We start from the raw sequence: 24,172 nt of genomic DNA, 5'->3' as shown, positions 1-24,172 counted from the left end.
AGGAAAGGGAGAAGTGATCAGAGGGGTAATCAGTTGCTGCAATCTGCAACCACACCACTAGATGCCGCCAAATCATACACACTGTACCTTTAAAGAGTCACAACCCAAAAAGGTGAGAAACCACCGATTCACAAGAACAATGTTAAAACTTTCTTAATTCAGCCAAAATCATTAGTAATAAACTGCTTATGACTTAATCGTGTTGTAACAGATCATTTTATTAAAAAAAATGTGTTTGTATAGATGCAGACATGTTCAGTTTAAATACAATCTAAAATTAATCTTTTATATATTTATATTTTTTTCATAACACTGGGAATGGACTACTTTTTAAAACATTTGCATCTAGTAACAATTCTATGACAAAGTAGCAATTAGCGCGGCAACTACGACAAAAGCATGTTGTAGAGTTTGTATACAAATACACAAAGCACAAACAATAAAACACACATATTTGCAAACTTCTGGACTGTATCAACTCCTCATAAATAATGTAAATCCAACAAAGGAGTGCAGCTCGAACATTATTCATCGGTCACCTGTTTATCTCCGTCTTTCATAAATACAAGAGAAATACTTTCCTGATCAGAATCCCTGTCACGCGAGTGTTGGTTTGTCTGGAGTGTTTTCAGTTTGAGTCCTCGAGGCTGCTGCTTTTCTGTTCTGAGCCGCAGTTACAGAGCCGGACCATGATGCTTTGCAGGCTGGGCTCCACAATACCGAGCATGGGCCTCTGGGAAGGGTCCCCGTTCCAGCAGGCCTCCATCAGCTGCCAGCATTCCTCATCGAAAGTGGACAACCGCTCGGGTCTGGCTCCTGGAGACGACATGGACAGTGGAAGTGAGCCGACAGACAGAAACAAACAGATAGACCTCAGATAGTGAACATCAAGGCTTCATCTTTGAAGACTGACATGTTCTGAGGGAAGGTTTTTCATTTGTACATCGGCCTCAGGTTGATTATGTTTGAGGTTGTGATTTAGCTCCAACGTCATAGAGACAACAGTTATGGTGCTTTAACAGCTGACCTGGTTTGTTTGGTTCAAACCAACTCAGGTGCGATCAACCACAAGATTGTTTGACAGTAAACGTGTGATTTTAACATGAATTCAAAGCTAAAATACTATTAAAATCCATCTCCTGGCCATGAACTGTCAAGGACGAAATCTTAAAAGGAATACTTCACCCACAGAATGACCATTTGTGTATCAATTACTCACCTCGTGTTACTTGAATGCTCGAAGAAAACATTTTTTCTTCTTGCATGCCTCCACGGTGAATCACAAAACAGAGAAAAGTCTTGATGAATTGAAGTAAATGCGGGCCGCAACGTTTAACAAAACGATGTTTTCATATAGTTTTGCTGTTGTTAAACGTTGTGGTCGCCATTTACTTCACCTCATCAAGACATTTCTTTGTTTTTTGATTCTTCATTGACCATGGAGGCGTGCAAGAAAGGTTTCTTCAAGAATTCAAGGTAACAGATTTTGTGGGTGAAGTGTTCCTTTAAAATGAATGTATGAGCGATGTATATATTTATGCAAATAATTTAGTAACCATGGTAATAGCATGCATGTCACCAGTTGAAACAGTGGTTTGTCGAAAATGCTTATAAAACCCATCAGACACTACTAGAACTCTTGGAGTTGTACCAAAGTGTTATGTACCTCACTGACACACATTTATATGTTTGGTCTGTATTAACGAAATGAAAAGCAAAACATTCTTTGTAAAAAATAAAGAAAGAAACTGCAGTGCGTCTCACTCTGTGTACTTCCCCCAGTAATCTCCCCGTGATATTATGAGATGCCTCTTTTTCATTCTGTCACATTCTTCTTCTTCCCACTTGTCATAATTCATAACATGAGGTCTCGACTAATGCTCATAATAATTCATTTCCTCTTGGATCTGTGACACCAGAGAATATAAATAAACACATTAGAAGCATGTCACAGGAATACGATTTGATTGTTGAATCAATGAGTTCCCGTCAGTTTGCATAACGTCATGTTTACAGTTCTTGGATTTTTTGTTAAGAGTCATAAAATCGGAAACTAAAAAGCAACAAAATCTGTTTTCATTGATGCAGACCAAACAAACCAAACTGCAAGTGTGAAAGTGTTGTTTACCTTTTTTAACGTTATTCCAGAGTTGGTCCTTACTGGAGCATTTCTCAAAGGCTTCTGGGAGTTTTACTGAACCAGTGCAGAGGTACCAGAAAAGGATCCCGAAGGCGTAAACATCAACAGAGTTATCATACTTTCCTGTTAGGAGAAGGGTCACAATGGAGAGGAAATCTTAAAAAGGCCGATATATACAGTATATATAGCATTCCTGCACAATTAGGTATCACTTTTGACATAAGATGAGATGACAAATCCCAGTTCTGATAACATTGAGTATGTAAAAGGTCATATAACAGGGATCTCCTCTGTGAGCCACTAGTAGCTGCTTGTTCAGGCAGTTCTGGTTGAATTAAACAGTTAGAAATTGTACCTCAGGAGTTGCTTCATGATGAAATAATGAACCGTGTGACTGCTCAGTAATCGTACCTGTAAAAAGCTCTGGAGCCATGTGGATGGGGGTTCCAACGATGCTGCCAGACATCATGGCCTCTGGTTTACAGAAACCCAGATCAGTGATCTTTGCACGATTTTGTTTGTCCAGCTGGAAAAGAGATGAGGAACAGCTTTAACAATCAGCTTTCATTTTAAGTCTAGTTACAAGAAAAGTTCAAGGGCCATTGTGGCATTAAGACCTGGTTACGCATGAAACTGAAGAATAATTTGGGTTGCCTTTAAATCTCTCGTGACCCCACCAAAGTAAAGCGTCATCAACGTGTCATATCTTTGGGTTACAACACATGCGCAGTAAAATCTGGTCTGCACTCGCCGAACTTCAGACAATCGCAATGCACGACTGCAGCTCCAGTTACACTGCACATATGTTATACCCCAAGACCCGTGTCCCAGCCTCTTTTAATAGGCCTTGAGGCCAACCTGGAAGTTAGCATCGCACTGGTTACCTCGACAAAAAGCCAATGGGGTTTTGGATTATTGCAGAAAATAAGCTCTGTGACAAAGACATGTTTATGATACTTACACATTTTGTTCAGCAAGATCATTTCCACAAATGAACACCACTTTTATGAATTTTTGAAGTGTGAATGCAATCGGCAGAAGTAAAAAGCTAACATTAGGCTATAAACAAACTACACAACGGTCGCATGAACGCGAGTAAGACGGACGAGTCGGCGTGATGAACGTTACCACTTGTTAGCAACCGCCTTTTTTAAGACACATAAAGGTTTCAAAACTCAAGAGTGGGATGACTATTGATGTATTTTATATTGTAGAACAAACCGTCAAAATCTCCTAAGTTTGTGTTAACCACAGAACTTATTTCAGGCTTCTAAATATAAATAAAAACCCATTCAAAAAAACATCGACTTCCAGACAAGGGAACCGGAAGTGCTAAAATGCTAGCTAACTCATTTCTGGGTTTTAGGACTCCTGTACTTCTCTATAGTGCATCCCTGAAGTGTTATATAGCTACTACTTATAAACACACACACACATAGAAAACACCTTAAAAACACCAGACTCTATTTGTTTGCTGAACTATTAGTTGGTCTGAACTCACCAGAACATTTTTTAGCTTTATGTCTCTGTGCAAGAGGCCCTGACCGTGCAGGAAGCGGATCCCCTCCACCACATCCAGAGCGATCAGAAGTCTCTCCCTCAGTGATAAACCAGCCTGGTAGAGATGGAGAGAGAGAAAGGAGTCTTAACTGGAAGTAACGAGTGAGATTTTACCTATAAAAGAATAATACATCTCTTTTTCCAATCTCTGCATTATCAAGTCACCTTCAAGCCTGTATAGAGGTCTCTGTGCAGCCGCTCCATGATGAGCAGCACAGCGATGCCGGTGCCGCTGCCGTAGGTGTGGTCGATCACAGAGCCATGCAGGTCGACAAGCCGCTCATGCTTCGGCAGGGACCTGCAGCAACACACATCCAAAGGAGAGGAGTGGAAAATTAAACATATTAGTCATACAATCATAAAATAATCACTTTTTGTTAACTTGAAGTCACAGTACATTGATGTAAGTCTTGTGTCCCTCTTTGTCCCACATTGTTGGGATCTGGTCACCCTACTCAGAGCAGCCAACGTCATTAGTGTTTTTTCTCATTATCTCATCACTTTTGCTGGATACCCAGATGACTTTACCAACCATAGTTACCATGATCTGAACAGAAAACAGCAGGCCTGGAGGCAAGTTAGTGCAGTACTTGAGATTTTGGGTAAGTTGTTTTCATTCATTTAAACTGTAGCCTGCTATTAACTATTAGGTATGGTTTGTGTTAAGCTAAGCACTGGCTGGTAATAAAAAAGATGCAGCAAACTGAAAGAAAAAAAACGCTCTGTCTGATCGGGCAACAAAAAGGCAGTGCTGCGCGCCTCGCGTTTCCCACCTGCAAAACGTGCTCCGTCTGATCAGAGCCTAAGGCAGTTTTTGTTACAACGTCCTGCATTCCTTGATTTGACACCTTCAACATGCTGACGTGTGCACAGAATAGCCTCAAGGCTTTGTTTATTTTATATACTGGGTGGAGTTTGGCCTTTATAACAAGGAAACTGTCAAGTCCAATGAAATAGTTCTGCTCTTGATGAATGCTTCTGCTTCAGAAACTGCTCAAGCCATTTGAAATTTCCCATGCACACCTGTTGAGTGTCAGTAAAATGCACTGCCAGGTGTGAGGAACACTGGGTTTTGTACCTGCAGCGGTTTGGTGTGAAGAATTAAAATAGCCCCAAGACAAACGGGATTGCCGCTGAGATCACGCCAAAGCAGCTGTCTTTTCCAGTCTGTCTGTGTGTGCGATCTTTTTACACTCACTCTCACTAACTCACCTTGTGTAGTGAAACTCCAAAGCCAGGTCGTTCCAGTGTTTATCATCAGGCGGTATCACGGACTTTAAGGCACACGGGTAGCGTCCACCCCAATTGTCACACAAGTACACAACTCCGTACTGACCCCGACCCAACTCTCGCCCGAGTTTTGGCTTGCCTGTCAGAAAACAATGTAGTCATTTTTCTTTACCTCAAAATAGGAAAAAGATGGTTTGCAAATTTGTATTATACATTAGCTGGGTTGGACTGTCTGAATGTATTTACCTCAAATAAGTGAGTATTGTCTCTCTAAATTAGGTGTTCTTAAAGTCAGAAATGTGTTTTGCTTATTGTTTCTTCACTTGGATGTTTGGGCTTCACTGTGCAGAATGATGTGCACAGTTTGATACTAGAAGGCTGTTTTCATATTTGTCTGCAGAAGGGGAAAAGTTTCTCTGTGCTTAAATCTGAGTTTAAGACTTTAAAGTAAAGAAGGAGACATCTTGTCAAATGAACAATAATTGTCATTCATAGATTCTAGATGTTTCAATGAGAGAGGAGGAGTAGGACATTTCTAAGACTTTTTAATTTGGTAATTGAATTTTTTGTTGAAAAAAACAAAAACATACCAGACACACATACTTATTCAAGACTGTGAGTTTCACTTTATGAGTGAGAACAATCGGCGGATTAGGTGGTGACTCACCATGCAGCAGCACATCCCTGAGGGAGCGGCTCTCTAGAGAAAGGCGGGCCAGCCGCGGGGCGTGGTCCTTCCTCACACGCAGCCATAGATCCTCAGTGCGCTCCAGACGACCCGTGTGCCCTTCCTCCAGCTACAAACACCAACACATGACATAACATCTCATGGTTAGCATTAAGAACAGTTACTAAATGACCGGTTTTATTTAGCAGCTATTTAGCAGACTTGAAACTTTTGAAGCAACGTCTAATGAGCCTTACTTTTACTTTTAAAAAACTGTGTTTGAATTGTGTCTTCTTGGTCCACCGTTACATCTAATTTTGTCCTCTTTTTTTAAACTACATCACGTCAGGAGGGGCCATCACCATGGAGACTGTTGCTGAGGACGACCACCCTCAGTGACTACAGGCCAGTTGCCTTGACCTCTGTGGCGATGTAGTCATTTGTCAGACTGGTTTATGCAGAGTTCCTGGCCAACACAGAGTTACTCCTTGATGTATTTCATTTTTATTTTTAACCAGAGGGTGATGGTACAGGGTTGAGTTCTCATCACTGATGTTTGCTTTGTGCTCAGCTGGAACTTTAAAGTCAACATAAGAATGGACATAATGTAAAGTTTGCTAACTAGTCGGCAACAGCATTCATTAGATTGAGTCACCATGTGTCTGTTGTCGGTGATTTTTTTTTTTTTAATAATTGTGTTCTTTTGTCTAACGATGATGATGAGTGTTAATTCCTTCCATCACAATCAGATAAAATATTGATGGCCTGAAAACTGTAATTTAGTAGCCATCGTAAGTCTGTTCAGTCAGTTCACCCATATTTCTAACGTTGGGCAACTTTGCATAATACATACAATCATCAACTAAGAATAATGGATGAAATTTATGTACCTTTCACTATACGATACAGGCCTAAGGTTGTCAAAAGGTGCATTAGGAAAGCTTCTGAGATATTAATATGCCACAAAAAGTTGCCTAAAGCAGTTGTAGCTGTTCTCATTGGTTGCACTTTGAAAGGTCAGCAGCAACAAGGTCAAAGTTGAAATAATTTTATCTTTGAGCGCAGCGATTGGTGGCGATTGTGAGATGTGCGCCACACCAAGGGTAGCGCTTCCCCCTATTCAGGCAACACCGCTCTCCCCATAGGAAAACAATGGCACACCCAGCACAGAGCAATTTTACCACTGATCAAGCGTAGACGGCTTAATGTGTCAATGTGTCTTGTGTTTGATATGAACTGAATTGCAACAAGTCTGCTCTCACATTAGCATGGTTTTTTTTATACAACGGCCAAAACAAGTGTTTGGATCTGATGCCATGTAGCAGAAAAACTATAAACAGTTTGTATGCAGCAAGCTGTGATATGCTTTGCAATAAACTGAGTTACTACTGGAACCCAGAATCTCTTATGTGCAGTAGGACACTGAGCCAGAGAAAAAAAAAGGTTAAAGTCTGTTTCCACCAAACCAGATAACTCCACTCACTATCAGGCACTTATCATCACATTGTTGCAACTCAGGGGATCAGAATAAGTGCCGAGTGTCTTTGTCATGTATTCTTTTCAGGACAGAAAAAGGACCTTTCTTTTAAATTCCTGAGTGACCATGAGGGCTTTACTTTCCTCTGACAATGATCACTACTTTGCCTTTACAGCACACTTTGCATTTCCGTTCATACCTCCACCATATCCAATTGCATACCAACACACTGAAGACCAGAATTTCTATCTCTATAATTCATGGTCGCAAGTGTGGAAATGTAGTCAGTGATGTGACCCACACTGTCTGTCATGTGAAAATTATCATCAGAGCAATTTCACTGGAACTTATTTGTCAGGGACTTCAAGGACGGAGCCGCAGCTATTTGCACATTGGGACTTAAAAGGCAAAGCAATTCAAGTGGAGAGGAATAAATTGCTGAACCACGAGCTGTGCATGGCCAGAGAGCCAATAAAAGCTGTCTAGAGATGTAACGAAAGGCATTATCGAGCTGTCACACAATTTGTCAATAAATGTCTTTTGAAAGTGCATTCAGAAAAATAAGAGTGCTCTTACTGGTCAGTTACCAGCACTCAGTGGTCCCCACAAGCCACAGATACAGTAGGTGCAAAGGGGAGTTCACACAAATCGTTTATTCTGGTCAGGTGATTGATGTCACACAAATGATGTCAGCTCTTACACACTCTTTGGTTGAGAACTGGGTAAAGGCCAATACATAAATTCCGCGTCTGCTTTGGTCTGCGTGACATAAATGTTGTCATCCGCCATGTCTGTGAGGGTCCGCGCAAACCCTTTGTGAATGTCCGTGTACGGCACAAAAGTTGTGAAGACGAAGAAGATGTAGATGCTTATTTTGAAGAGAGGTTGGGCGAGGACATCCGCTGTTACCCACATTTATTGAATTAGTCTTTAAAGGAATACAAAGACAGCCAAGTGGTGTTTAACTCCTGGCAACCAACGTTATGGTGCATTACCGCTACCAACTGGAATGTGGTAAATGGTAAATGGACTTAGATTTATATAGCGCCTTTCTAGTCTTCCGACCACTCAAATCGCTTTACACTACACGTCAGCATTCACCCATTCACACACACACATTCATATACTGATGGCAGAGGCTGCCATGCCATCAGGATCTAATGTAAATACTCACTCACACACACCGATTGCACAGCCTTTGGGAGCAATTTGGGGTTCATTATCTTGCCCAAGGACACTTCGACATGTAGACTGGAGGAGCCGGGGTTCAAACCACCAACCAGACCGACGCAGAGCCTCAAAGTATGTCCAAGGTTGAAGAAAAACAGCTCAGGTCAAAACAACAGCTAATGCTTTGTGCAAATTAGCCATCTCATGCTCTCCTGGTGTGAATTCTCCCCGTCTTTCTTGATTAGGGTGGAGGTCATGTTATATCAGGAATAGGTTCTTGCCACATTTAGGACTGCTTGTCCTCCATCTCAGCTGCATGCACTTATTTGTTGTCACCATTGTACAAAGCCCTGTTTTTCCTCCATTTTTCAGAGCTACAGCATCTCACACTGGCCATTAGGGCTGGGAATTCACGAGAATTTATCGATAACGATTCAAAAATCAATTCTTCTTATCAATCCGAATCTTCGAAAAATAACTTCAACCACCCAGAAGTCAGTGAAAACAGTCAAAAAATTGAAAAGTTATCCTCTTACTTTGTTATTGTCATCTATAGTGGTTATTTGCATAAAAACACACAATTCAAATGAGTAGGAAATACATTATTGTATTTTTATTTCAATATTTGCTTTGATTTATAAAATAATGCCATTAGTAGTTTTAATTATGCATTAGGCAGGTCCTCTTAAAGAAGTGGTAGTGTAGATTTTTTTGCTTATTTTAAAAAATGATCAGCAGCTCAGGAGGAGAAGATTTCATCTGACAGAGCCTGACTTTGCATCCACTAGTGGTTTGATGATAGTGAAAATTATTTTTAGATGGAAACATCAGACTGTGAGAGACTTTAAGTATACAGTATGGTCAGTGAAAGTTACTGTCTGTTTTTAGTTATATATTCAAGACGAAGGTAAGAAGGTAACAGAGCACAGTGGTACAGAAAGAGAGGTGAGGAACAACAAAAGGGCAGCATAGAAGAGAGAAAGTTCACCTGGCGCAGAGATGCTGCAAAGGCCTCATGGGAGCTGTTGAGTCTGGTTCTGAACTGGGAGCAGATGCTTCTGGCCAGTTTGGCAGCACTGAGACTTTCTATGGCGTCCTGGGCCACTTTCCGCTTCCACTCTGGAGTGATGGCAGGAGGGTTCACAAACGTTATCCTGTGGATTATCTAGGAGCAGGACACAGAGTAAGAACACTTCTACAGAAGTCACCATTCACCACGCGGTTTGAAACTCTTACCGCTGAATTTATTAGACACTGACCTGTTTGATTTGCTCCCAGAAGACTCTTGAGACAGAGGATCCTGAATGAAATGTGACCTCTACGTGATAGGCAGCATTTAATAACTGTGGCAGATGAGAAGAGGGAGTAAATATGCAGCAAAATCCACATCTAAAGATATCAGTAAATGTCATCTGTTAGTCTAGAGGCCTGTTACACTTCATAAATTGTCAACTGGCTTTTCTACAAACCTTCTGTTAGTTCACACTTTAAATGGTTAAATGGACAGTAGACAGAGAACAGGGCTGGAGACTTGTCTGACATGTTTAACAAAACCATCAGTTTCTAATTCAAGTTCTAACCCCCAAATGTTCCCCGCCTAAACATTTTGAATCTGATTGCTGACATTTGTCATATTGGAGCCTCAATCAAGTTTCCAGCTTTCTTTTCCATGGAAATCACCTCTAACACTTACAATACAGTTTATTATTATCAAGAGATAAATAAATCTGATCATACTGCTCACATTTAAACATCTTCACCCTGAACATTCTTGACAAGCAAACTAAATAAGGTTCCTGTCTTTTTACAAATGACTGCCCACCTGTTTGAGGTGATTGGAAGTGATATTGTGGACAGAAGATTCCATGGTTGACTTCTCCAGACTGTCGAGACATCGCTCCAGAGTTCCTACAAAGCTCTCCCTCAGATAGTCCACAGAGCTGATAAGCTTATTCGCCACGGCCTGATTCAAACGAACCACTATCAGCTCCTGGATCTGGTGGATGCAAGATTTGATCTCCTTCGACGTAACGGGGTCTCCATTAGTTGTTACAATGATGTCTGCAGTTGAAAGAAAATAGGTTGTGAAGTTAATGCGTGGTGTCCGTAACCAACAAGCACAGATAAATCCTAATGAACTAATGCTGTCACATATTAGTATGAGACAGTCTTGATGTTGAACATGCGGACACACAAAGTGTCTCTGGAGGGTTGTGGTAGATTCAGTGTACTCTACAGAAACCTGTGTATCCCAGTTAGCTTCTTATAGCACTGTGTGGTTTAAAATTATACAGAGAGGTGTTTCTGTCATTTAGCCAACCCTCTTTGGTATGAAAGGGGTGGACAAAAGCCTCTCTGTATAATGTAACACAGTTCAGCAACCACCACAAACTGCAGCCTCCAAAGTGACCACCCAGTTGAATCAACAGCTCTCTAAAACAGTTTCAACAAAAACTAAACATTAGAACCTTCCTGAAGGTGGGATTTGTTGCAGGATGTGAAATTTCACAGCACTGCTTTGAGATGATTAACTGGGATTTGAGGCTCAAGCGAGCTATAATATCAGTGAAGCATTTCAGAGATGAAACTTTTACGCTGACAGCGTATTTCCACCAGATCCGGTGACGAAGGGGCGTCTCAACGCTTTCCATTAATTTCCTATGGAAAGCAGGAGAAGCAGTCTCCCAGTGCATGGTGGGAGTGTTGCGGCGAGTCAGAGAGGGTCTGTATTTGCATTAAGTTGATTTGCGAATTTGCTTCACCACTGGAAGGGAATGTTTTTTCGCCTCTTCGTTTGCATAAAATGGAAGTGAACGGGAGGCGAATGTTGATTTCGTGCATGTGTGATCGTGCCTTTAGAGAGCTAGTCTTAGCTTCTCTTGTTGTTAAACATAATGTCAATTTAAACTTACTGTTTTTCAACCGTACGCAATGTTACTGATTTTGAATCATAAGGAATAAGGATAAGGAATTAATAGACACCCTGCAGCGAATCAGAATCAAGTTTTCACACAGACCATGGTATAACTTGTGGAGTTTTTGACCACTAGTATTGCTATTGAGCAGTGATTTTTAATGTTTGGGTCCCTGTTTTGAAATGGTTTCATACTATTCATGTGAACTACAGTGCATGTTAACATAGATGAAAACAATGCAGGTTTAAATGTTTCAAATAATCGGAAGAAAAGGGATTCAATATTGTTGTTAGACCTGAAGGATACACACAACACATTTTTGGTTTTAGGGAGTAATACTGAATGTAAACAGAAACTATGTTTGTTTATACAGGGCAACTTTAATCCTTTACGTCAGAGCTAGTTTCACATCTCCAGAATGATCTCTACATTGTGTCTCACAGTGCCAGAGTGTGAGACAAGTCTGTTTAAACCTTCTGTTTGCATATGGCTAGTTTCCTGAATAAGGGTTGACTGATTTTCAGAACTAATTCTGGAGCAGGCTCGGATGTTAAAATACCTGTGTTGGGCTTTACTCAGCAAAGTTATCCAGATAAACCTGCTTCTTGGAAATATCCCAGGAAGGGAGACCGGAAGAAAGCAGAATTCAGTAACCAATGAAAGGCTTTTCTCAGCTGCTCACAACTGTTGAGTCAGACAGTGCAAAACTAAAACCAATTAAGACAAGTCAGTTGTCTGTTTTGTCTCCCTCAGAGACACATACACAGTATCACAAATCTAAGAGGATGATAATAGATAAAATGGATAAAGAATGAGAATGGATCAAATAAAATCATCTGAATGGGTACCAGTCAGCCTTCTTCTTCAACAGAGAAATAATACATTTTCATTAAGTTGAAGATTTGAGGGCAAGATAAACAAGTTTTACTCATTCTTGAGTAATCAATGTGAACCCACAGAGTCAAGGTTACTTCCACTTCCTGGAATCTTAAATAAGGATATTATGTAACCAGAGAGTATGCTTTCAAAAGAGTAGAGAACTGCTATTATCCATCAATTAAGGCTGAAGTCTTAAGCCTGAAAACAGAGCCATGATGGGGTGCAGAAGTCTAGTTATCTCTCAGAACACTTGAATTACAATATGCTGAAAGGTTATTATGGAGTTTTGGAAAAAAAGAGATATCTAATTTGCAACAACTCCTTTGAGTTTTGCCTGTGACTTTTGTCTGAAGAGAAAATCTCCTTTTTCACAGTAAAATCTAAACATCCATCCATCCATTACCTGTAACCGCTTATCCTACTAAGGAATGCGGGGGGCTGGAGCCGATCCCAGCTGACATAGGGCGAAGGCGGGGTACAGCCTGGACAGGTCGCCAGACTATCACAGGGCTGACACATAGAGACAGACAACCATTCACGTTCACATTCACACCTATACGGGCAATTTAGAGTCAACAATTAACCTGCATGTCTTTGGACTGTGGGAGGAAACCGGAGAACCCCGGAGAAAACCCACGCTAACACGGGGAGAACATGCAAACTCCACACAGAAGGGCCCCAAGCCAGGTTTGAACCTACAACCCTCTTGTTGTGAGGTGACAGTGCTAACCACTGCACCACCATGCAGCCCTGAATACAAACACATTGTCACAAATTACCTTATGACCATAAAGACTATGGCCTTTTCACAAACTAAACGTAACTTAATGGTTCTTATTTACTAAAAGCATGTATATTTCTACCCATAAGTGTAATAGGTGATACAAAGTTTGACAGCAGCAGAGGCAACCTCACAGAAATGTATACATCACATTTGCTGACCGCAAACCATAGGTGAAAACCACAGCACATGATAAACTAACTGCTGATAATGTCAAAATGGGCAAATATCCATTAAAATCAAATACATTGTAAATACATTAGTAATGTTTTAGTATATACTGTTTCAAATTCAGAGCTAATTACGAAGTACACAGATAAAAAGATCGCGATGGGCAAAGTACAAAATAGTAATTTGGTGATTTAGTGATCTTTACAGTAATATTCTATCAAGCCCTTGTTTGCACACTGTAAAACATTAGTTTTACTTCCCTACTTTTGATTTTGTAACTTTTAGATAATATCTAAAAATATCTACTAGACCAGCCACTATTTTGATACAAACAAGCTTGATAAGACTTTAAAATCATCACAACACTGCAATTCCTCTTATCTCTATAAAATGATTAAACAGTCGTTAATTTACATCTTTATTAAAACAAGTTAAAATTTAAGAGCAAATATATTGGTTCCATTATTCGAACACAAATTTTTATCATGTAATTCTTTGTGCGATCCACCACTTATAACACAATATCAAATCTTGACAAATGCACAGAAGAGAAACCCTGCCTGCCTTGTGACATTTATCCAGGGTGTTTACTCACTAACCTGTAAACTCCAGGTTGGCAGCATCCTCCAGCAGCTGCTCCTTCATACAGCCGAGCGTTTCCACAATCATCTCCTTCATCTCTTCCTGTTTGCGATTAGCGATGGCCATAAGGGAGGTGAAGAGCTCCCCCTCTTTCTCTCGGGTGTACTCCAGCCTGCGAGGTGTTATCTGCAGGTCCCTCTGCATGTCAAAGGCCTGCGGGGAAGGGAAGCAGAACGGATAAAGGTCTGATGGGGATTTTTAATGGGCATACTGGGTCAAAGCAGACTGAGATCAAGCAGGTCATGCAAAGGTAGTAACAACTGTCATGAGTATGAAGCAGTAAAACAATCACAGACATACAGATGAACAGTGCATCATCCTCTGACCTGGTTGATGAAAAGATCTAGACAGCGACAATGAACCCCATTAAGCAGGTTGGCAGCCTCCACCTGCTGGTTTTGAAGCACTAGGCGAACAAAAGGCACCAGCAACCGATGCAGCCTTTCGAATGCCTCACCCAGCACGCTCTGGGGCTTTGCACCTGGGGTGGGCATCTGTGCAGGGGCTCCACAGGGGCAGTTTCCTACTGGGCTATGAAGGAAGCCGAGGGAGAGCAGCTGCTTATAGAGGGCGCTCTTCTCCCTCTCCTTCTCCTTCTCCGCACGGCGGCCGGGTTCTGGGGAGGCTGCAGGTATGGTGTCAGGGATACGAATAAAACAGATGGGAAAGGAGAGCATCTCTTTGACCTTCCAGAGCTCAGCCACCTGCTCTGTGCTTAGGGAGTCCTTGTTGATGGCATACAGTATAATGGGGATCACGCTGCGTTTGCAGTCATCCAGGGCATCTTCTATGGGCTGTACACTCTGACAAGGCACCACCATGACCTTTGCTTCCTGATGACAAACCACAAAAAAATACACAAAAAGTTACTTTCGTTTCAAGCAAACTGGTTTATATACAAGCAATTATTAGGAAATATGGTTCTGTGAAAAATGGCCAGTTCAACCAAACTAAAACAAACATATTTTCACATTTACTCCTTGTGAAATCCAGCCATGCAGACACCACTAGGAGGATACCATTAGATTTAGTTGCCAAATTTTTGCTGCAATATCTACCACACAACCAAAAATACAGGTAAAAGGAATTTAAAGCTGCTATAATCATTCATTTTAAAAACAAAAATTAGGGCCGTCAAAGTTAATGCGATAATGCGCTAACGAAAATTTGTTTTAAGGCTACTTATTTCGCATTAATGCAATCAATCTTCTGGAGGTTATACAGGGCTCAATTTTAGAGCCAAAGCTAGCTATCATATGAACCTAGAAAACCTAAGGAATCCATTAGTACCAACCTTATCATACTAGCTTGTCGGGAAAGAAGTTAAATAACGTTCCAAACATGTGTTAAATTTCGGCGAGGAAAAACTGTCATGGCCCTTTTCAAAGGGGTCCCTTGACCTCTGACCTCAAGATATGTGAACAAAAATGGGTTCTATGGGTACCCACGAGTCTCCCTTTTACAGACATGCCCACTTTATGATAATCACATGCAGTTTTATCAAGTCAAAATCAAGTCAGCACACTGACAGCTGTTGTTGCCTGTTGGGCTTGAGTTTGCCATGTTATGATTTGAGCAAATCTTTTACGCTAAATGCATAAAAACCTTGGAGGGTTTCTGGACAATATGTGTCATTGTTTTGTGTGGTTAATTGATTTCCAATAATACATAAATACAGTACATAGATTTGCATAACGCGGCATATTTACCCACTCCCATGTTGATAAGAGTGTTAAATATTTCACAAATCTCCCTTTAAGGCACATTTTGATCAGATAAAAAATGTGTGTTTAATCGAAATTTAATCATGGATAATCATGCAATTAATCGCAATAAATATTTCAATTGATTGACAATCCTAATAAAAATGTTGCTTGTGGTGACAAACCCACAGATAATTATCAACCCACTCAACTCTTCTTGTGGTGTCTTTCAGCTCATTATTTTTGTTTTTTACGGCCCACAACTTTTACTGTTGGTTCGCTCGCTCATGTTTGGTCTCAGTGTCATTTTTGGCTGCAGCACACAGCTGTTTTCAGTGGAAAAAGTTATGATAAACCCACTTTACACTACCTGTCCAACACCAAACGTCAGATACGCAAAGCTAGCAACCAGCTGGGGAACATAGTGGAGCATTTAGCAGCTAAAGAGCCGGATATTTCCCTCAGGAGATGATTGAGATCAAAAGAGGTGTTAAAGGGAGAGTGAATATCGGGCTTATATTCACCAGGTGGCCAGAAACATGACTTCAAGTTAATGATAATCATTACTCTGGATCTACTGGATGTGTTAATAGGTGACTACATGCTAACAAGTTTGCCATTACAACTTGAAAGGTGAAATTACAGTCATGTCAGCGGTGTGCTTACAGCATGTTTCCATTATCCTCAAGTGTCCAAACAAACTGTAATTGCACGTTAAAAAAACACAAGAACAACATGTTCAGGTCATAAAAATGTGCTGGGTAGGTTGACACGACACTGAAGCAATGGTCTATACCGGTTCATTCTTGTCCATGAATTTCAAAATGTCAAGCAGCAAAAGAGCATCCACTCTGTGGAGTGTGCAGTTTTCCTGTGATATATGAGTATTCCTGATCTATTTTTCCATCAACACTGATGCATATGATTCACTTGTAACAGGTTACAGTTTTCTCTGAGCCCAAGCAAGGCCTGCACTTATTATTTTGACCACTTGATGACTATCTCACATTAAACAATTAATCTTCTCGCAGCTGATAAAGTTTGAGACATTGAAAAATTTTTTATTTGTATACCACTTTTCAAAAGAGAATCAATAAACAAAGCAATAAATGAGAAAACATGCCATCAGAAACGATACAATCAAAAGACAAGGTCAGATAACGATAAAATAAAGATAATAATGCTAAAAGTTTAATAATTAAAAGGATAAAATTGTGATAAAATACTGAAATATGAAGTAATGTAGTAAAGTAGTAGTGTTTATTGGCCATCAACCTTGCGTTTCCGCGTGTATTATCGAGAAAAAAATAGACTTCAAGCCTAAATAAACACTTCAGGTCGCGGTTACGCCCGTCAAGTCAAGTCAATTTAATTTGTATAGCCCAAAATCAAAAATCACAAATTTGCCTTAGGGGGCTTTACAATCTGTACATGATACGACACCCTCTGTCCTTTACAGTACGACCCTCTCATCGGATAAGGCCCATGAGACGCTCATGAGACGCTCATTAGAAGCCCGTGAGAAACGAGCCTGACAGCTGCATACGTTAACATGAGAAAGTATCGGTTGCGTTAGACGTGCAAGTGAAAAACGTGGCTGATGTGCATCTGAGACGCTCGCGGTCTAGACACACGGTAATGTTTACTACCAACATTAGAAAACACAATCAGGTTTACTTGTCTATATGTATAATGTGTTTTATGTAATTTAAATTAACTCACCCTTTAACTTCTTGACACAAAAATGCAGAAAAAAAAGTCTTAACAGTGAAACTATAATCTCTGTTATATAGAATGTTCAAGGCAATTGGAGCACAATTTTCAAACCAATTTATGCCAGAAGAGGTTTAAACGGCTTCAACTGTAACAGGAAGAAAAAAACCACTTCCACACACATCCCATGCTCTTTCTATTTCTGAACACCTAATGGCACATAAATATTTGTGGTGGTCTTGGGAATGCCTGTGACAGGACAGGAAAATGAGACAAGTAATAGGTTTTCTTAACCCTTGATAAATAACGACTTTCATAAAAATAGTCTTGGAGAGGGCTTGAGAGAGAGAGACCATGACGGAGGGGAAAGACAGCCAGAGAAAAGAGGCAAAAATGACCAACAGCTACACAAAGGAGACAGTCAGTCCTGTCTCCAAGAAACAAGAGCAGAGCCCATCTGAGCAGTCTCTTTGGAACAAAGATCGCCTGCAAACATTTGTTCACAACCAATCAAAATCAACACAATGTTTGAATTGATATAATGCAGTCAGTTTTCAACAACCCCTCACAAAATGTATGTGGGCTATACTGAAGTTTTTGTTTTTCATGTCTTTAAGGAGTGTCACCATCTGAGCCAGTTCTACCAAAGCAACACAGTCAAGACAAATGGCCATGTAAGAAATTACATATTTTAAGGGCGACTGCTAATATCACAGGTCATTGTCAACAAGCAGACTTGCTTATGTGAATTCATGTAGCAATGAATATGTACCTCAAAAGAATGTTAGAAACGTGGCGATAGCACCCTTTATGTCCTCTGGGGGCTTAAGTTGAGGTGGGAAGCATGGGTTAACTCTGGGTTGAAGAGAAGGGTAATTAGCAAGTTGGCCTCGAAAGCAGGTTGCTGTGATTATGGCAGGAGTGTGTGAATACCACAGTGAGCAGAGAGATTCTGTGCCTTTGTTTACTCCAACTTAAACACGTTAATCTCTTATTCATTCAGCAGAAACCTAAAGAGGAAAGGCACACTGCTTTAGTTTGTGACAAACCTATGTTCATAACTATCAAAATGATATTCAAATATTAACTTAAATTGTAGATTATTTAATTTGATTTGATCATGGATATACATCAATATTGGCCATTCTGTTATCATGTTTGAATTATTACTACAAATAATAACTAGTAGCTATTAAAGCCTCCTCTCAAGTAGGACAAACCTTTTGACCCAAATAAGGGACTGCAGAGCCCACACCTCTCAGTCACATGTGAAAATGAACAATGGTGTGAAATGAATGGCTTTACTTCCAACACTGATATTTTCAGGTTTTAAAAATATACAGCCATATTAAATATACTACTATACTATACCAACACATTTGTTGATCACCAACAGACAATGAAGAGGGTCATGCAAACTCCATACCACGGGTTTTAACTAAACAATGTTTAAAAAAATAACTCTTAATAAAGTTCTCACAAATAAAGTTACTCCACAACCCGAATTAGACACACTGACTGGTGTGTTTTTGTCTTATACAAATATTTTGAAGATCCTTGTTTATGTGTTGAGCTGCAACAATTAATCAATTAGTTGTCAAATATTAAAGTAATTGCCAACTATTTTGATAACCGATTAATCGGTTTGAGTATTTTGTTTAAGAAAAAAAAGTAAAATTCTCTGATTCCAGCTTCTTCAATGTGAATATTTTCTGGGCTTTGGGAAACACTGATCAACATTTTTTATAGACCAAATAACTAATAGATTAATCGAGAAAATAATCTACGGATTAATAACCAATGAAAATAATCATTAGTTGCAGCCATATTTATGTGTATAATATGTATAATGTGTCAAAATTAGTTCAAATTGAAATCATGCATCTATAAGCACAGCTCGAGCAAAAAAGCAAAACCAAAAACAATTATTTTTATTACTATTAAAAAAAACAAGAGTGTTTTTTTGCAACGACGTGAACAACCAGTGTCCCAGAATTCAGTTGGAACCATGGCAACTTAATCACAGCAAAGGGTTTGGGATTTTTTACCATGACCTAGTCATGTGAAACGCACCAGACCAGTGGCATTACGTAAGGGGGTTGGGCGGGTGGGCTGCCCTGAAGCAGAGGTAGGCCTAGTTTCTGGGGCTGTGAGATGCTCGCTAAGGGGCCTTGGTCTAAAGGATTAAAGACTAATTTCCACGTGTCACACATGATAAGGAATGACTACAATCCTTACACCATGCTAAATCAATTCACTCCCACAAGATATTGTGATTTTCAGGTCGCAGTGGTTGAAGACCAGCATGACTGTTCCACTGTGCCCAACAATTCTTCCTTTTTCCACATAACCTCACAGTAACCTGCAAATCTGTTTTTAAGAAGTGCTCAAACCTGAACGGGAGAACAGCGACTGTAGATGAATGTGTTTTTGAACAGTATCAACAAATCAAGTAAAGTAAAACACTGAACAACACAGGAAATAATCAGCTCTCCTCAGTAATCTGTTTGTGAGCTAAAGTATGTGTCAACACAAAGGCTAGTTCAAGCCTGGGACAAGGATGAGAGCCTTTACCTTTTGTTAAGGGCTACAGGAGGAAATGCCATCACACATAAATAAATAGTTAGGGATGGGCCACATGATTGAAATCAATGGTATAACTAAAGGACTGTTTTTTTTCATGTTGATGTCCAGTACACCACAACGTGACCAGAAAAATCAGACGCTTTTCCCATCAAACTGCAAAAAACTAGCGAATAAAATTACTTTTCTCAATTAGTGTCCCGTAAACTGTTCATAACATCATTTTAAAGATGTTGTTATGAGACAAAAGAATACCATATTAGAATTTTACATTATTATGTCATCACTATTTTCTAGTGGATGACTGTAATGTCAAATAATGTTCTTGTCAAGAGATATTCACAGACATGTTCAAAGAAAATGGAGGACCGAGTGATAGACATGTGATAGCTAACGGCGACTCTTGCTGGTCATGTTACTTACATTATGACATATGAATGATAACTATGAGATGGTGACGTTTAATAAGATGTTATCAGGGATGGTCATACTTATTTAGTTGTAAATGGTAGCAATGTAATGGGATGTTTGCTCTAAATGTCATTACTATTAGAAATTTATATATATATATATATTTATATTTATATTTATTTATTATTTATATATTTGAAATGTAAAGCCTACCTGTAGCAGTGGGTGATGCAGGGTGATCTCCAGCTCTGCTAGTTTGTGGGCCGGGTCCTCACATTCCTCATGGATCTCCAGGTCTTCCCGGGGAACCGTGTCCCAGCGGCCACAGTTAGCCGCCAGCTGGTGCACCAGCTCGTACTGGCCAGGTAGCGCCAAGCTGAGCCGTGTCTGTCTCCCATGGGTGAAACATAGCTTCCGCCTCTTGCAGACAGTGCCATGGACTCCTTCACAAGCCTCTCCGGTCTCTGGGCCCAGTGGCAGCAGCCTCTCCCCCAGAAGGCAGTTGAGCAGCTGGTATCGGGCAGCACAGTCCTGGCCCAGTACCAGGATGTACGGGGCAGCGCCCACAGTGTTGCGCAGGAACTCTTCCTCATGGCTAGGGAAAGAGATGCAGCTGAGCTGGCCTGGGGGAACAAAAAGAGATATATGATGTTGGGAAGTGGATCTTCTCAGTAACCTTTAGCAACCCTGATTAGTGAGCTTTTATGGAGCTCAACTTTGTAAGCAGAGATAGTACATTTAATGACACATTATCCTTTGTATCCATCATCAAACAGAGATCTTTTGTATATTCTGAAAATAATTACATTTTTTAAATCCGAAATTATTCCTTGGGCTATTATTTCCTGATCCAGCCCTAAGATGTGGAGCACACACACAGAAGAACCAATTCAACCTTATTATTGAAGGTATCAGACATAATCCTCAGTGATGCTGAGTCACAGTCTAAAACAGTTATATAACAAAGAGAGGAGTGAGCAACAATGGCCTACTTTATCTTCATATACTAGTGCATTTCTTTCTAGCATATCTTATGTGGTTTTACTGTATCTGTTACTCTAATCTAGCATTCCCCTACTGGTATTTGCCCCTTGACCTAACGTGACACATTAAAGCCTATTGTTTCAGACAGACCTGTGCTTAGCATTTGACCGCATCACCCCCGCACAGTGGAAAGACTAAACAGGCAGTTAGTGCAGATCTATGCACAACCTCAACCAAAATATCACATCAAAAACTATTGAATGATCTTTCTGCATCATGCGATGCACGTCTGTGAGATGAATCTAGTTTAGCAGGTGAAGAGATGTGTTCAGCTTTGCCCATGAAAGGGCAGCATTATGTTCTCATTTTTTCTGTTGATTTTGACTAATCTTCGGCTTAACGTTGTTCATTCGACATCGAGGAAAATGATTTTGACCTTCTCTGTGTACAGGACACCAGCTCTGATCCAGTGAGCCCCTACCGCAGATGTGACACATTACATTTCTTCGGTATACCATCTAGGACTGAGTATTGGCAAGAATCTGGCGATATGATACGGATCATGATACAAGGGGTAACAATTCAATATATTGTGATACTGTAAGCAAGGTGATATATTGCGATGTTTTACATTTAATTTTAGGAAATCATAAATAAGCCATTTTAGAATAAGCAAAAAAAAAAACGCATGGTTTTTGCCCCAAACTGCATGGAATTAATTAATTATTAATTAAAGTGGGCATGTCTGTAAAGGGGAGACTCGTGGGTACCCATAGAACCCATTTTCATTCACATATCTGGAGGTCAGAAGTCAAGGGACCCCTTTGAAAATAGACATGCCAGTTTTTCCTCCCCAAAATTTAGCGTAGCTTTAGAGCGTTATTTAGCCCCTTCTCGACAAGCTAGTATGACATGCTTGGTACCAATGGATTCATTAGGTTCTCTTCACTCCAACTTTAAAACTGAGCCCACTACAACCTCCAAAAGATGGAATAGTGGTGGGTCATCGGATTTTTAAGCGGTTAATTTAAAAAAAATCAATACAGTGTTTTGGATAATCGATACAGTATTGCACAAAATAATATCACGATACTTATGTGTATCGATATTTTCTTACACCCCTAATATCATCACTCCTTTGTGTTTAAACAATACTCATGAAATGTTAGGATATATGGAGCAGTGAAAAACATTTATAAAGCATTGATCTGGGATGGTTGTAATGAAGAAATGTGATACAATATCAAAGGGGGGGGGTAGGGTATGATCATTTTAAAGTTCGATTCAAAGGTACTAAAATATGTCCACGGTCTAAAAGTAAATATAACACACACACACACACACACACACACACAAGGCACAATTAATGCAAATTAGAAAAATGAGTGTCTGATATCCCAGACTCTCAGGCAGCTAGTGAGTGCAGAGATCTCTGCATATTTGGTGCACTTAGTCTACTCATGCTTTTGGTAGGGGGGGGGCTTAATCTCTTTAGTTTTCCTTAACCCTGATTAATGCATTACTTTCAGTCTACGTGTTGGTGGAAAAAAATCACTTGGCAGCAGAAACGTGTTAGCTCTTTCTTTTTGATACAGAAGTATAACATAGGATGCTTTAAACAGTGTGACATCTAGTATGCACCACATAGGGATGTATTCAGGTGCTTGCTGCGTGTGTGTTCAGACCTACCTGCCTCAAAAGAAGCTAATTCCGAGCTCATGGTCGATGCACAAGCATTGCTGTAATTTTGCCTTATTTCCCTGAAGAAGGCATTAGTCTCCTTCAGGTTCTTCTTGAGCTGTATGGTCTGTTTGTTGTAGCTGTTAAATGTCCTCATCAGTTCCCGAGCTAAAGGAGTCATTTTCTGTTGTTGTTGTTGTTGTTGTACATTTCCCTCCATGGCCAACAGGTTGAGCTGCAGTCTTCTCCTGCGTTGTGATTTATTATAAGGATGAACAGGTGCCAATAAACACCAAACACCTTTTCCTTTTCCTTTTCCTTTTGCGTGCTAGTTAGTAGTCACGTTTGTCCACCCACCTGCTAAGTTAAATAATTCCTTCACTTGTAGTCAACATGAACATTAGTGTATTAATAGCAATAACACAAATGTATTATGCATTGCTCATCGTTAACAAACTATTAACACGTGTATGCAAAATAAATCATTCTGTTTCAGTAGTGTACAAGAGATTATATATTGTATAGTTATTTATTTTTTTGAATTTTATGTTATTTTATTATGTTAGATTCTGGAGAAAAAAAAACTATCTTAAACTCAGTCAAATATGCAGTCCCTGCTGTGTGTTTTGTGTCAGTGAATATAAAGGCTAGGCATTAATAGCTTGTGTTGTTATGATGTGTTGAAGCTGACTAGCTTAATACTGAGCCACGCGTGCAAGATGACATTAACGTTGCTGTTGACTACAGATTTTAACGGTTTTAACGGTTAAGCTATCAACGGTTTTAACGGTTAACAACGATTTAAACGGTTATGCTGAAAACGATTTTAACGGTTAAGCTAACAGAAGTAACCGCTATTTCTGCATCTTTCTAGTTAACACCGAGCGTCTGCGAACAGAGGAGTGTCTTAAAAACAAAGGAGAGCCGACTAGCCGGCTAAATAATGTGAGTTTGTGGTCCAGATAACAGTGAGTTAGCTGCTGCTGCTGCTGCTGCTGCTGCTAGCCTGGAGACATCTCCTGCTCCGGTCCGTCCTCTTCTTGGCCTGGCACAGCACACATAGCTAGTTAACTCCACGATAGTAGTCCAGGAAACGCTTCCACAGACATAAAAAGCTCTTAAAAGAGAGAGGGGGTCCAACTGTGATAGGTGCCTCTAAAATGACAAAGATGTTGTTGTTTTCCTGGTGAGGCTCCGTGAGGAAAAAAGATCTTCCTAAACTGGCTGTGGCCCGGAGGAGCCAGCGGACATCTTCCACCCTGGAGAGCGACGAAGACACTACTAACTACGGGCTTTCTCTCTGTCGGTGGTGGTGGAGAGGAAGAAGAGGAGAGTCTGGTGGTGGTGGTGCAGGGCGAGGTGTGTCCGGTGTCCGGTTGGACCGACTCACATAGCTGCAACCAAGCAATCAAATCACTGTAAAACAGAAAGTTGACAGAAGCAGAGTTTAGGGAGAGGAAAGGGGC

General features: G+C 40.2%; 1 protein-coding gene across 1 annotated transcript; it reads right to left on the bottom strand.

Annotated features, from left to right (window-relative positions):
• Positions 1-197: 197 nt before the first annotated feature.
• Positions 198-24,172, bottom strand: dstyk (dual serine/threonine and tyrosine protein kinase). The gene is made up of 14 exons (XM_074635054.1): positions 22,716-24,172; positions 20,256-20,665; positions 13,959-14,465; positions 13,590-13,785; positions 10,067-10,305; positions 9,504-9,587; positions 9,233-9,409; positions 5,598-5,727; positions 4,913-5,069; positions 3,866-3,998; positions 3,642-3,755; positions 2,552-2,666; positions 2,129-2,263; positions 198-816 (listed from the first exon to the last, which is right to left on the bottom strand). Exons 1-14 carry the CDS (start codon positions 22,924-22,926, stop codon positions 629-631), a joined length of 2,796 nt encoding a protein of 931 aa, XP_074491155.1. The 5' UTR covers positions 22,927-24,172; the 3' UTR covers positions 198-628.

This window comes from Sebastes fasciatus, chromosome 1, assembly GCF_043250625.1.
Source record: "Sebastes fasciatus isolate fSebFas1 chromosome 1, fSebFas1.pri, whole genome shotgun sequence".
In the NCBI taxonomy this organism is placed as follows: Eukaryota; Metazoa; Chordata; class Actinopteri; order Perciformes; family Sebastidae; genus Sebastes; species Sebastes fasciatus.
Note: the sequence above shows the minus strand (reverse complement) of the source record. Positions and strands in the feature narration are given on the sequence as shown.

Coding starts and splice junctions, on each gene's coding strand:
- dstyk (XM_074635054.1), bottom strand. CDS start 22,926: ATGGAGGGAAATGTACAACAACAACAACAACAACAGAAAATGACTCCT. Junction 13,786..13,958: donor TAGATCTTTTCATCAACCAG/GTCAGAGGATGA, acceptor CCTTCCCCGCAG/GCCTTTGACATGCAGAGGGA. Junction 9,410..9,503: donor TCTGGGAGCAAATCAAACAG/GTCAGTGTCTAA, acceptor TCCTGCTCCTAG/ATAATCCACAGGATAACGTT.